This window comes from Oreochromis niloticus, linkage group LG2, assembly GCF_001858045.2.
Source record: "Oreochromis niloticus isolate F11D_XX linkage group LG2, O_niloticus_UMD_NMBU, whole genome shotgun sequence".
NCBI classification, from domain to species: domain Eukaryota; kingdom Metazoa; phylum Chordata; class Actinopteri; order Cichliformes; family Cichlidae; genus Oreochromis; species Oreochromis niloticus.
The window spans coordinates 24,815,227-24,831,077 of record NC_031966.2 but is presented as its reverse complement, the minus strand read 5'-3'; the positions used below and the strand labels follow the sequence as shown (position 1 = coordinate 24,831,077).

General features: G+C 40.7%; 1 protein-coding gene across 1 annotated transcript in view; it reads right to left on the bottom strand.

The window, feature by feature from the left end:
- The window catches only part of LOC102077425 (uncharacterized), a 139,170-nt gene that overhangs the window by 46,095 nt on the left and 77,224 nt on the right, over positions 1–15,851 (bottom strand). The window contains exon 8 of the mRNA XM_025912000.1: positions 3,022–3,279. Within this exon, the coding sequence (XP_025767785.1) occupies positions 3,022–3,279 (258 nt within the window). The remainder of the gene's footprint in view (positions 1–3,021; positions 3,280–15,851) is intronic.

The following is a 15,851-nucleotide window of genomic DNA, read 5'->3' as shown; positions in this document are numbered from 1 at the left end:
AGCTGAAGTATTGCTCACAGCCTAATTGTGCTTCAGCACTACAGATGGAATATAAATGCAAAATGAAAACTATGAAGGACAGAGAGTTCTTTCCACTTTGATTATATTTAGGAGGACCTAAGTGTAAAATTACAGAAATTACAGAAAGAACCAAATTTTTATGGAAATTTACACACAGTTGTTATCTTCTAAACAAAATGTGGAATGAATGGAAAGGGGAAAAAATAATCTAATCCTTATTCCCACACCTACACAGATGTGTGACAAATGTACAGCATGTGAAAGGTGACACTAGGTGTTGGAGTAAGGACTCATTTCAATCATTAAAACAGAGTTATCTGGAGATTCCATCCTTTGTGGAACAGCAGAGCCTTCCAATATTGTTTTTTTCTTCCAAGTGAAATAGATCCACATCCCACTTAATGACAGGATTACCACAGCAGCTTTCAAACCAAATATGAACCAGGAAGTACCTGTGTTAGACACAAAAATGTTTATCCCAAGTTAGCGCTCTGAAAAAGGAGTCAGTGGAGCATTTTCACTAATGTACCATATACTCTAAAAAGTAATTCAGAGGCTTAGTAAATATCACTATAAATATAAGTTACATGAGCCTGATAAAATCTATGAATATCCTTTTAATAATTATTTGAGTTTGATAAGTTGAAATAAATGTCTAAAATGTTAACAGGGCAGCTGTGGCTGCAATGTAGCATGCCATCACCAATGTGTGTGTGATGGCAGCTCATCCAGAGTCGCCATGGGCCTCTTGGCTGCATTTCTGATCAGTGCTCTCCTTGTTCGGCCTGTGAGTTCAGGTGGACGGCCTTGTCTTGGTAGGTTTACAGTTGTGCCATACTCCTTCCATTTCTGAATGATCGCTTGAACAGTGCTCCGTTCAGGGCTTGGGAAATCTTTTTGTAGCCTAAGCCTAGGGATGGGTATTGATAAGATTTTCATGATTCCGATTCCATTTTCGATTCTGTTTAACGATTCGATTCTTTATCGATTCTCTTATCGATTCTTATTTTTTAAAAAGGAGAACACTAAGGTCGATTAGCTTAGAACTTTGTTTTATATCTTCTCTTTGAACAAGATAGAAATTTAGGAGTAACATGGCCTTACAAACCCAACAGTGAGCTCTTAAGAGATCCACGGCCTACAGCTCTTCAATGGGGTGTCACAGGGTCCCCAGGAAAAAAAATTGTAAATGTAAAATAATAAAATAAATATTCTTCTGTAGCAATAACAAAATATAACATAAATTATTCTGTAGCAATTACACAAGAATATCCAGTAATGTCCCTGCCTACAATTAAACACATTCACTTACCGAAAATCGGGGGCATCTGCTGTGTCAAATGGGTGCAAGCCTTTGACCACAAACTTAGTCACATTCGTCACTTAGTCACATTCGTCTATCCTGGCCTGAAAGGAGACACTAACGGTAGACTGCAGCGAGAACTGCCAGCATCTGAGCCAGCCAGACTCTGTCTCTCTCATCATGGTCACCTAAATGCAGCGCACAGCAATACCAGGTTTTGTAATAAGGCAGATCGCGCTAACATAATATGCACTGTTAGTTGTTTATTTACTTGCCGCATTAACGAGAGAGGACGTGCAAACGTTAGCGCTGCTGCTGGGTTGAGATTCACGAGTCCGGAGCGGAATTAAAAACACGACATTCATTTAAGGTCATTGCGTGTTTTGTGAGCAAATGCTTTTGCATATTCGTAGTGTTTCCTCCCTTAAATGAAATATCTACTTTGCAAACAAGTTGCCCTGTTGTCATCCGTTCTCGTAAAGTATAACCAAACTTTTGAGCCGCTTAGGCGCCGTGTTTCCTGCCAGGTAAATGACGCTCCGCAACATGGTGACATCATTCGGGGCGACTGGAATCGATAAGGGAATCGTTTGCAAAAATGGCAAACAATTCCAAGGAATTGAAACAGTGGGAACCGGTTCTCAACAAGAACCAGGTTTCGATACCCATCCCTACCCTAAGCCTGCTTTAAATTTCTCAGTAACTTTATCCCTGACCTGTCTGGTGTGTTCTTTGGACTTCATGGTGTTGTTGCTCCCAATATTCTCTCAGACAACCTCTGAGGCTGTCACAGAGCAGCTGTATTTGTACTGACATTAGATTACACACAGGTCCACTCTATTTAGTCATTAGCGCTCAATGTCTATGGGCAACTGACTGCACTCAGACCAAAGGGGGCTGAATAATTACGCACACCCCACTTTGCACTTATTTATTTGTAAAAAATGTTTGGAATCATGTATGATTTTCGTTCCACTTCTCACGTGTACTCCACTTTGTATTGGTCTTTCACATGGAATTCCAATAAAATTGATTCATGTTTGTGGCTGTAATGTGACAAAATGTGGGAAAGTTCAAGGGGGCCGAATACTTTTGCAAGCCACTGTATATTTCAGTTACATTGACCAAGCATGTCAGTGTTATTTACTCAATTTTTTCATGTTTGTGTAACAACAACAATTATTGATTTCAACTTAATATGTTTAAGCTTTAGTTATTCAATTGATCAAGTATATTGAACAGATTTGACTAGTTTCCAATCTGCTCAATATTTTTAAGTGTAAAAGTGTTGCCTCAAAAATTTTAAGTAAATGTCAGGTTTAGTTTTTAGAGTGTAGTTTATAAGACAAAGAAAAAATTACACAAATGAATCCCCTTTATCAGAATTAATTTTCACTCACTTATATACAATGTGTCATCACTGATGGCAGTTTGAATAAACAGTGTTGTTTGATGCTTTGTTAGTTTCCTTACCCACTGCAGTTGGTCTGATTGTGGTAGGTTCAGTTGTTGGCATAATACAAAGGGTGTTATTGGCTTCATACACCCACCCCGATGTCTGTGTCCCATTGATTGAGGTGCAGTTGATGAAAATGAAGCCTATGTGTAAAAACAAATAATTCATGAATGAATGTACAAAGTGACCATATTGAACAAAGTCATGATTATTATTTTTTAATCAAAATGTTCTTCCTCACCACAGGTAGATATCCTCTGTTCTTTGTAGACATTACTGACATTGTTCCTGACTGAGCAGACCAGACGTCCTGAGACGTGCTGTTTCAGAGTTATGATGTTACTCTCATTATTTCCAGAAAGGAGCTCAGCATCTGTCAGTGTGCGTCCATCCAGAGTCCAGCTGTACTGAGGACTGCCCCCTCCCTCAGAGGAGCAGGACACCCTCCTCTCTCCCTGGGACAGACACTCAGAGACCAGCAGGACAGAGGACACAGGAGCTGAGAGAAGCACACACAGATGAGTTTAGATACTATAATAAGATGTAGTTCCATACACTACACTTCCTTCTGTGTAATCTTACATCTAAGAGGGAGGAAATATCTCAAAATGACTTGGCGCAAAGGTAGCATCCTCTTCCAGTAACATACACAACCTCAGTGAGCTCTTTAGAATTATTCATTAATTCACAAATGTTTGCAGAGGCAGACTGCATGGCGAGGTGCTTGGTTTCATAAAATCTGGCAATGAAACTGAAACCATCTGAATTCAAAAATTAAGCGATATGGCCCAATACTTTGGTGAATGTAGTGTGCATCATGTAGATCATCATTACATATGGTTTGCAAATTCAAAACAGGGGATGCACAAAATATATGTATCTGAAATTATGTGGAATATATTATATAGTTCACCAAAACAATATTGCATTTACATCGAAGGCTGCATTTCCCAACATTTACCTTGAATGAACAAATGTAAATTGTGCTCGCCCGAAGATCTTCCATCTGAATCAAAGGTTGTAAGGGTATATTTACCACTGTCTGTCCTGCTCAGGTGATTAATCCTAAATGTTCCATTACTGGGAAATAAGAGAGACCTGTTTGCTATGGTATTAGAAAGAACATTTTTTCTAAAAAATAGTATTCGTAATGAATTCTTTAACAGTTGGTATGCAGGTATTTTTGAGGTGCTATCCATCAGCTGGATGTCCACAGTTCCTCCCAAAGCTCCATAACACCGAGCTCCATCCTGTCTGCCATCACAGTGAGTTTCCACACCTGCGAATATTGAAAAATTAAAAAGAACAACATTTGTGATTTGTTAATTTCTATCAAATAAATTAAGTCCTGCTTTAACATCTCTGAGGACTATGTCAGATATTTTCTACTGGTTAAAAAATTATTAAATGATAAGTACCACATCAATGTAAAAAGAACAGCTCACCATGAGACACTTCCAGTATAATCACCATCAATCCCAGCACAGCTTCCATATCTCCTCACAGTTCAGTGTGTGTTGACACAGTCGGCAGCCGTCAGAGTACTTTATTAAATGATATGCAAATATGTCCAGCAGTTAATAGTCAGAAATGGCTCCTGCTACAGATCTGCCTCTTTTGAAAAGCTGTTCTCATTCTGTATGTTGAAATACTGTTGTGAAAAAGGAAGTACAACTCGCATGATCGTTACTGCCACTGAATCTTTTTTAAATTTTTACTCACACTGTCTCTGGACTATTTTTTAGATCTGTAACAAACTAACACTATCCTGCCCATCACTCAGTAGCTACAACATGTAGTTCAATGCAATTCAACAGCAGCCCCATTTATATTCCATCTTAAGTCCATCTTTTGGTACTGATACAAAGTACCTTATATACACATCCGTGAAGAAAGAAGAAACACTTTTTAAAACATTTAAAAATGTACATTTTCAGCTTAGGGATTTGGCATTAATGGTATTTAGGCTAATTAGTGGTTTGAGTTGTTGTTTTTGCCAATACTCATTTATAGCAATGCTAGTTCTGTAAAGTAACACTATTACTCAAAAAGCATGTTTGGATGTATTGTCTTGATGCATTCTCAATAATCCAGATATAAATATTCCAGAAAATTGTCTTCATCTGGACAGAGGATTTTCAGTGAGCAAAACCTTTTATTGCTCATCTAAGTGTTCATCGGAATAATAAGCCTGCTCAGATTGTCTGCCTGCTCAGACTACTGATCCTAAATGTGAATCCCAAACTCAGAGTGCAGTGTGTGAATACTTGGACTAAAAGCATTGGTATACTCATCTTATTATTCTTTGAAATGAGTAAAATAATGAAAAGTAATTTGCATATTTGTTTCATTCTTTTCTTGCTTGGTTTCATTTTTTGTTTGATTTGAATAATACTGTGACTTCAGCTAATCATGCAGTTTCACTTACATTGTAATATTTACAACTAAAACAAATGTAAGAACTAAATAAATTAAAAATAAAACCAAGTGAGAGGTTTATATGTACTTTGAAGCCAGTTTAACACAGACATGATAAAAATTACAATTTATATTTAAATTTAAATTACAAATTACTTCAAATCTCAAAACACATTCACAGACATCAACGATTGTTCTGCTGTTCACTGTTTTTAAAATGTTTTCTGAAGTTATGTATGTCTAGATTGCATGTTAGTTACTTTCACCATACAAGTCATTTTGCACAGAAGGAAGTGAAGCAAAAGTAAGTTGCAACATACAAACCACAACTGTGGTTTGTATGTTGTATGTTTTTATGTTTGTATGTTTGTATGTTGCAACTCTCCATGATTGTTCTTCGTTATATTCTGCTCCTTGCCTATAGCTAAATCTAGACTTGTCACAGTCAGCTTGGAGCGAGGAGCAAATGAGGGAAGACCCAAATTTCATAGTCAGCCCCCAGCTGACAATGAATACTGCTGCCTGAGTTAATCTGAGCCTTCCAGCTGGCACAGAGCCGTGCTGCACAAGTTGATGTGAGACCATAGTGGGAGCTGAAAGAGCTGAAAGACTCCCTCTGGGAATCCAGAGCAAACTGAGACCTCCAACTCAGCCTCTGGATCCAACACTCCAATTGCTTTAGTTCCACAATGCCCAGCTTGGTCTCACAGTAAAAAGCCTTAAACTGAACATTCTCAATACACATGGAAGGGGTGACTGAGGAGCCAGTTCACTTAACGTAGGGCTGGCACAAACAGTCTTAGCTGGCATTAGCGCAGAAAGAGGAAGAACTCTATGAAAAAATGGTGCGAGTGGCATCAGTGTAGTGCATATCAGTTGCGGTCACACAAGGCATGTGGTTTTAAAAAGAACATGTGTATTTATTGCCAGCATTAGACACCTTCAGCTGCACTTGTAATTATGAAGACTCACAGTCATCTTGCAGCTCTAATTTGCTTTAAGAAAATGTACTGCCAGGATGTTACTTTCGTACATTTGCTCTCAAACTGTTGATACTTTGTTCTAAGTAGTTCTAAATTATAACACATAACATTAATTACAATGGGATGTAAAATCGTGTCTGCACAACACGCAAACACCCTCTGTCCTTTCATCATGTGTAAAAACGTGTTAAGGCGATATGTAAAATGCACCATGAATGGATGCAAATGCGGATTGTTCTAATAAACTGAGACAGTTTTGTTCCTGTAGGAAGTATTTAACCTGGGGCTGTTCTGAGTTCAGTAGAGACTCTGCCGGTCGTTTGCCCCGTGTGATGGCTGCTCTAACCAAGTTTGGGTTTTTGTTCTTTTTCAGTTAAAGGATGTTAGCTACTGCTTACCGTTTGTCTGCAGGCTTTATTAAATGAAAACTTCCACAACATTAATGTCACACTACACCCTTTCCCCATCCACTCACACTAACTTGCATTAACATCTGTTTAACTTACTAATATCAAATCGCATCTTAAGTGTGATATCATAGCAGAATTAATACCGTCACTCTCCATCAATGGTTTGATTGGAATGTTTCCGGGTTTTTTTCTTCTCGCTTTTTTTTCTCTCTTTTTCCCCCTCTTGTTTTTATGCTGCTCACCCTTGTCCTTGGTTTCTTTCTTTCTTTTTTCTTTCTTTCACTGCTTTGATCACCTGCTTCCAGACTCATCCACAAACAGCATCCTTTATTTCGACACATACGCACAGCACGATCACGCACAGTCATGCGCTCAATGGCAGCACATTTACATCAGTCAGACAGCGCACACAGACCTACAGGATACACACACTTAAGCCAAGCGTACTCATATTAGTAAATATGCAAACACATAGTCAGACTCAGGGAGCATCTCGCCACATGTTCTTTCTCTCTCTCCCTCTCTTTATTTATGAACAAGTGATGTATTCTCTCCACCTGTCTAAGCAACACACACAGCGCACACCCCTAGTTATACACAGACATCTATGTGTGTGCACATAGATGTGCACTAAGATTCGTTACATGGAATATAAATGGAGCTGGCTCCAGAGAAAAGAGGTTAAAAATATTTAACCAACTCAAAAAACTACAGCCAGATGTTGTCCTTTTACAAGAGACCCACAGACCTCTTAGAGGTTCGAATGAACTTAAAACACCTGAGTTTCCTAATGTGTTCTCAGCCTGTTATAATTCTAGACAAAGGGGAGTAGCAATTTTAATCCATAAAAAAATTAATTTCACAGTACTCGATACAGTTATAGATCCAGAGGGCAGATTCTTAATCATTAAACTATCTATACTTGATAAAAAGCTATGTATTGTAAGTGTATATGGTCCAAATGTTGATGATCCCTCATTCTTTCACAGTTTTTTCAGTGCACTCTCTGAACGCTTAGATGGCACACTTGTTCTTGGAGGCGACCTCAACCTTGGACTAAATGAAGAAATGGATAGGCTCAATACAGCAGGAACTCAGCGTAATTGGCAGTCCATAAGCGACTTTGGTCTTTGCGATGCATGGCGCTCCCTTCACCCCACCAGTAAGGAATATACTTTTTTCTCACATGTTCATCACTCCTACTCTTGTCTGTATTATTTTTTGGTCAGCAGCTCACTGCTGAGGGACATTTCAGACACTGAGATTCACCCTATAGCTGTCAGCGATCATGCTCCTGTATCTTTAGCACTAATGCACAAGAATAATACTACGCCAAGTAAAAACTGGAGATTTAATACATCACTGCTTAAAGATGAAGACTTTATTAAATATTTTTAAAAAGAGTGGACTTCATATTTAGACTTTAATGACACTCCCGGAACATCAGCTTCTGTTCTATGGGAAGCAGGGAAAGCTGTGATGAGAGGTAAAATAATTTCTTTCTCTTCACATAAAAAGAAAAAAAGAAAACAAAACTATTCAGGAATTAGAAAAAACCATCAAATCACTAGAAGAAGCCTACGCGTCCCACCAAGATCAGGAAACATTGAACAAAATACGCAAAACAAAACTAGAATTAAATGATTCTACAAAGAATTCTCGACGATTCTAGCACCAATTTTTTTTTTTTTACAGAACGTTGTTGGAAATCAAAGAAAATGGCAGACTTCCATCAAATATGAATTCTGCAAACATTAATCTCCTGCTAAAACCAGGCAAAGACCCTGTATATCCCTCAAGCTATCGTCCAATATCCCTTATAAATGTAGACCTTAAAATAATCTGCAAAGCTCTCTCGAAGAGACTAGAGAAAATAACCCCCCTCTTAATTTATCCTGACCAAACTGGTTTCATAAAGGGTAGGCACTCATCAACAAATACACGTAGATTACTTAATTTGATAGACTACTCATACAGTAAAAACCTTGAAACTACAATATTTTCTGTCACGGACTGCCGGGGCAGACCGTGTGGAGTGAGTAGAGGACCCAAGAGCAGACAGAGGTGAGGACACAAAACTGGACTTAACAAAAGGCGAGCCTTTATTTAGGGCCAAAAACTCACGGGAAAAAAACAACAAAGTAACTGAGGGAAAACCTGAACATAGACTGGGAAATTACGACTCTACTGAGATTTAGACTACGACTAAACAACATACAAACTATGGCTTACTATGGCTGGGAAACTATGACAAGGGGTAGGGGAGATAACACAGACAATGCGACCCAGACTGCATGAAACACAGAGACTAAATACACATGAGGGATAATCAGGGGAAGTGGCCACACATGGGAACACAGCTGACACACATGAACCTAACGACAGGACAGGAGAAGTGAAACTGAATACACTGACACAGAATACAGACTTCCAAAGTAAAACAGGAAACATGGAGATTAGACATGACATGAACTAAACATAACCACGCGGACATGACACATGAACCAGGGAGACTTAACACAAGGGCAATATAATAACAAATGAACTGGAATAACTTAATGAACCTAAACAAACAATAAACATCCAAATAAACTAAAACTCAAAACACTGGTTCGCATGACCCAGGACCATGACATTTTCTTTAGATGCAGAAAAAGCGTTTGACAGAGTTAACTGGAAATTTCTATTTGCAACTTTACACAAATTTGGTTTTGGATCCTCTTTCATTAACTGGTTACAAATATTATATAATTCCCCAACAGCTTGTGTCAGAACAAATGACCAGACATCCTCCAGCTTCTGTCTCCTGAGGGGCACCAGGCAGGGATGCCCACTCTCCCCTTCACTGTTTGCAATTTTTATTGAACCACTAGCAGCAGCAATTAGACAGAATTCAGTAATTAAGGGCATAAAATGCAAGAACGTGGAACATAAAATCAGCCTTTATGCGGATGATGTGTTACTCTTTCTCCAAAATTCACAAAACAATATCTCTGGGGTGATTGAATTGATAAACTCTTTAGCAAGAATATCAGATTACTCAATTAACTGGTCAAAATCTACAGTCCTTCCGATTAATTGCTCCTTCCATAATTCCTCTTCTACTCCACTGCAATCGGGAAATATAAAATATTTAGGTATTAATGTTTCTCCCAAGCTTGCAGATCTAACTAAATTAAACCATATCCCACTTTTAAAGAAAGTAGAAGGTGATCTGGCTAGGTGGAAATGTCTACCCATATCACTCATGGGAAGGGTTGCCGCTATAAAAATGATGGTATTACCAAAAATAAATTATTTATTCTCAATGATCCCAACTAAACCGCCGCAAGATTGGATCTCTAGATTCATATATGTCCAAATTCCTTTGGAAAAACAAACCCCCACGTATAAGCTTAAAAACACTACAAAAGACCAAGGATAACGGAGGATTAGAACTACCTAACTTTCAGCACTACTTCTTAGACAACAGGCTTCAGTTTATCTCAGGATGGCTAAAACATACCCTCTTAGATGAACCTTGGCTAGATGTAGAACAAGCACTTTGCAATAATCTAGAGATTTCAGATCTACCATTTATCAGCTCAAACATCCAACAACATGAATGATTCAAAAGCGTCAGCATCAGCTCTTCTCTGACAGCATGGTGGGAGTTTCTGAAGTTGACAGAATCTTCATTAATCCCATGCATGTACACCTATCTGGAACAACCCTGACATATTACAAAACAATAATATGATAAACTTTTCAGATTGGAGTGGTAAAGGAATCAAATATTTAGAACATATACTAGAAGGAACAGAATTTATTTCATTTGACAGACTAGTTACACAATATGGGATCAACAAGAAAAGCTTTTTAGAATATCAACAAATTAAATCCATAGTAAAAAAGAAATTTAAACCGGGTCAAGTTGAACTACAAACACCACCAAGTGTGGTTCAATTTCTTACTCTTAAAACCCCCAAATTACTTTCCAAAATATACAGAATGCTTTCTAAAACAGATGAATCAATATCACTTCCTATTGCAAAATGGGAAGCGGATTTATCAGTTAACTTAGACCAAAACTTCTGGTCTCAGATTTGCTTAAAAACCTTTCATCTAATTAGAAATCCCAGTCTTCAATTAATTCAATACAAAATACTACATAGAGTGCACTATACAGGTCATTGGATGTTCAAGATGGGCTTTACGTCTACCAACAACTGCTCACACTGCCAAACCAATTCACCGGACAATTATATCCACGCTCTTTGGTTCTGTCCACCAGTTCAGAAGTTTTGGTGCGAGATATGTGAAGACTTATCAAAGTGTCTGAAATGTAACATTCCAACTTCCCCTTTAGTGTGTTTGTTGGGCAGCTTAGATAATGTCACTACAGAAAAGAATATAGCCCATATGGTTTTCACTGCCCTATGCATAGCCAAGAAAACAGTCCTCATGAACTGGAAAAATAAAAATAATCTTAATTCTAACCAATATAGAAATTTTCTATTAGATTACATTAGTCTTGATACAGCCTCTGCCACCACATCAGATCAATTGCTCTGGGCTCCTTTGATCAGCTCCATCAAATAGTGGGGTTGGGGGGTCATAGTTTGGTCCCACCTTCACTGTTGTGATTGGTGTGGGGGTAGGAACAGGCTTGGGGCGTCAGGGGTTCCCCAGGAGCATCTTCCTTGGGGGGCTCAACCCGGGGTAGCGGTCATGGCCAATTAAGGGCTCTGTTGGCTCTTAGGTGACGGTTTCCTCGTGGCTGCATGCAGCAGGGCTGGGGGAGGGTCTGTGCTGCTGACGGACGTGGGTTACTGACCTGGTAGCCTGGCTGCCCCTGGGTGGGTCCGGGACGGGCGTGAGGTTCTGGGGGCGCTCCGTCTCTGAGCTGGGGCCTTGGCCGGGCCTCGGGGCTTGGGTCCTGGTTGGTGTCTTGCCGGGTTGTGGGCGGATGGGTGTATGGGGCCCACCCTGGCGCAGGGTGCCGCCACTGCATCGAGCCACGTGGGGCTCTTCAACTGGTGGGGGAGGTTGTCACATCTTGCAGGAGCTTTCCTCTCTTCAGGAACTCACTCTGCAGGAGGGGGTGATACAGGAGAGGTGGAGGAAGATCTCAGCCTGGGCGTCTATTGTCTTGTGTAGTGTGGAAGATGAGTGGATGATGGGGTGGGTGCAGTTTTCTCTGTGGTGGGGTCGGGTGGGCTGTCCCGGGCTCTGTGGGGCCAGGCAGCGCTGCTGCACTGGGCCCCGGTCCGGATGGGCCTGGGCCCCCTTTCCCTGGCGGGTTGCAGAGTATGGGGGTGCCTACTGGGGTCAGCGGGGGAGCTGGCCCCAGGGAGGGGTCACTTGCCCCTCCCTTCCTTCCCTCCCCATCTCCAGCTGCCTCCCTGTTCCCGCTCCACCACAATCACCCACAAATGCAGGGCCTTGGGGTAAGGGTGTGTCACCAGGGTGCAGAGGAGGCATCCCCCCCCCCCCGCCTCTGTCCCCTTCTGGCTGCCTGTGCCTCAATTTTATCCCACAACTTAGACATTTACCTTACTCACACTCTCATAACACATACATATAGGATCTTGGGGGTGGGCACGCAACACGGACTCCAAATTACCATCAGGGTGTACACCTCACCCCTGGCGTTGTTGCCCACCTCTCAATTTTAAATACATTGAGGGTGTTAAAATCTCCCAGTTCTTTTAATCTTTGGGCTGAAGGAAGGACAATACTCGGTGTATAAATGCTCAATCAACAATTATTTATTTCCATATAATTCAACACTTAAGAGCATAAGAACCATCATGATGGGGAGACCTGCCTGCAGAGGGTCACAGCAAGTCTCAAAATGGTGACGGGTTACTCAGCCTTTTATAGCCCCTAGTGGCCCCCACCTAGTCATAAAAAGCCTAAACATTCACATGTTTTCTCTCACACGGCGCCTAAGTTATGACCTCGGCTCCCTGTCTTTCTGCTCTCCGTAAAGGTGGGGGTATGGAATGTAGTCTCTTCTATTATCGGCACAAGGTCTTCTGCACACAACATTCTCTTCATGATTCAGCAGTATGAAATGTCAAGAAACGGTGTAACACATTCAACAGTGTCGAATAATACAGGTCAATCAAATAGGCCTAATGATTTTCACACTCTTTTAAGTCAGAAGTATAATGCAAACTAAGACTACATACTGATCACACACTCTATATTAAGGGGTATAATATGATCCACAGCAGTATCATAATTCAACTATTTTGATTACAGATATAAGGTAACATATGATAACAGAATAATCTCACAATTCCCCCTTTTGATCTCTTTTTTAAGAGATCACTTATAACATACACTCCAGCATTACAAGGTCCAGTTCTTCTTGGTCCTGAGGCCCTCTGTCCCCCTTTAACGGGTGGACCATATGTGGGATGACCTCTGTGTTTACGCAGTTCAGATGCAAGAAAAATTAGATTTACAACCATAACAGCAGTTACAGATGACAGTCCCATCACTCCCAGTTCTCCCACAGCTTTATTTTGGTGCTACAGTTTCCCACTCCCATTTTGGTGTCACCTTATACCTTTCAAATGTACTTAGACTAGAACCTCTGTCTAAGGAGCTTTTAACCTTTATTTTTATTGCTGCAGCTACCAGTATCTTCCAGTTGGGTGATTCTCAGCTTCTTTCTTCGACCTCCGGGGTTAGACCACCCTTTAGTCGGTGCACAGATCAGGGGATTATTCTGCCCCGATTTCAAACAAAGATCTGTGTATTTTGGGGTCACCGCCGTGTCCCCCTTTTCGCCAAGAGCCTCTCGAACCTCGTTGGTCTGGTGTTCCTAGATTTTCGCCAACCCCTTCATGGTTATTGCTGTGTTTATGGGATCCATCTTCTCAAGGAGCCCAAACGCCATGACACTTGACCCCAGTTGCTGTCTCGGGAGTCCGTACGTCTGTCTCTGCTGTGAAGGGTCCTCATATCTCCGTGTCCCCGTCTGGTGTCTGTTCCTCTCTCCGCAAGAGACAGAAAACCAAAACACCTCTCTCCCTAGCCTTGATAATCTAATATTGTTTTCCATTGTTGTTCCGGTGATGCAAATTTGGAAATCAAAAATTAATGAACCATTTCTAAGTCTAACATCTCATAAGCTTAAGTTTTACCATAGCTAAATTATCAAACACACAAATAAAGTCATAAAATGTTCATAAAACCGTGGTTTGATGTTAAAACTCAACTTCCCCCTTTTTGACACACTCCCATGTGTCAATCCATTGGAGCTAGAAAATTAAAAGATAAGGTTAGTGTCATCATATCTCAGAACTCAACATTAGCAACCAAAGGGTTAAATCTGCAGTTCCACACTCTCATGTGAAGCTACCGTCTCCTCTTCAGTCTCTCTTATCCTCCTGCTCCTGCAAAAACAAAACAAAGCGAAGCATCCACCCTTCTCTTGCTGACTGGTTGAATTGTTTGTCAGCATTTACTAATCCTAAAGTTGGTGCAGTCATTGTCTCAGTATCAAGTCAGTCAAAACTTTTAGTCCGTCCATCACAGTCCAGTCACATGCATTCATTCACACCCATTCATACCAGATGTTGCTGATAATGGAGTCTCACGCGCGACCTATTCGAGCATCCATCACCAGCAAGATGACGTCATCATTTTAAAGGAAAACAATTCCTTGTTTTTTGGAGTGGATTGACTCGCTGCAATCCTTTTAGACTCAGGACTTCTCACGTGATCAGTGTCCCTGTAAGTGAATTTCTCTCAAGCCAATTACAATCATGGAGAAGCACACTTTGCAACTGTTTACAGTAATAATATTTTATAGCGCTTTAAATTTCAATCTTTCAGGCCTGGTTTAAAGAGCTGATTGTTAAATCATGAACTCACAAAATATCACCACCGGTGGATCACCTCTCAGATTTTCCTCAGTGCACTGTAACAAAAACAAAAACAGACGTAACCAACAAAATACTAATAAAAACAACACATACTAGGGCCCGTTGCAGACATGTCCAAGCATAAAACTATCCCTCTCTCGCTTAGAGAAAGAACACAAGCCAAAGCTCACTGATAAAATCAAGCTAGCGCTAAGCAAAACCCAAAAGTCAACCAGAAATTCACAGGAACGTTTTGCTTCCTGCCGGGACAATATTGTGTAGGGATGAGAACCTCAGGTACCGTAGCACCTTTGTTCCTCCTTGTATTAAATTTCAATCACAGAAAATGCCGTACTCCAACCTAAAACTTACACTATTAATTCATCATTTTCACTCTGTGCCACTGCTCCTCATCAGGCTGTGTGAAGCACAGCAAAGAATTCAGTGAAGGCCTTGAGCCATAAACAGACATCACGCACAGACATTGTTTTCATAACCAAACTGTTTTAGACCTTATTCCTTAAATCTACATCAATGCCCTTTGGGTGACATAAAACACATTCTAAATAATCAACGATAATTAATGGCTCCTCATAAAAATTATATATTGGGATGTTTGTGTGCAGCATTTTGCATATCAGCATAAGCATTTGTTAGCAAAGCATTCTTCATTGCATCAGCGTGTGTGTGTGTGTGTGTGTGCATCACTCTTTATTGCACAAGCGTGTGCATGTGTATGTGTGGATCACTTCTCAGTGAATTGAATCAGCATTTTTGATGTGTGTGTGTGTGTGTGTGTGTGTGTGTCATTTTTCACTCAATCAACGAGTGCACATATGTTCATGTGTGTGTTTCTTTTCATCAGTGTATGTAGATGTGTGTGTTTGTGTTCATCACTTTCCTGTTCTGGTGTCTTGGGTAAACCACGGCCTGAAGCGTGCCCTGGGGTCCTGCCCTCCTCTTTTTCAGTCTGTTTGCGACCATTGCTGCTGCTGCTGCTCGAAGTTCTGTCCATCCTGGTTCTGACCCCAATTGGGGCAGTCCTTTCTCCAGTGTCCATGCTCACCGCAGGTGAAAGCTGCATCTTCCTCTGTGCTTTTTGTCCATTCTGAGGTGCCTTTTGACCTCACTTGCTCCTCCTGTCTCGGTCACACCCATTTTGTTGCCGTGTTGGTCCATCACTGTCCTGCACAGTGTTAATGCAGAATTGTTAAGATCAGCATCCTTTTGCTTGACCTTACTTTTCATTCGGGCTTGGCGGGCGTCTCGTCACAGCTCTGTCAGCTGAAGCTGTCTGAGAATTTTCCCCCGTGTAGTGAAACGGGCCTTAGGTTTAGTGCTCTCCGTCTCTGCTGCATGAGATCGCATTCCTGCAGCACTGTTGACATTTTCAGGTTG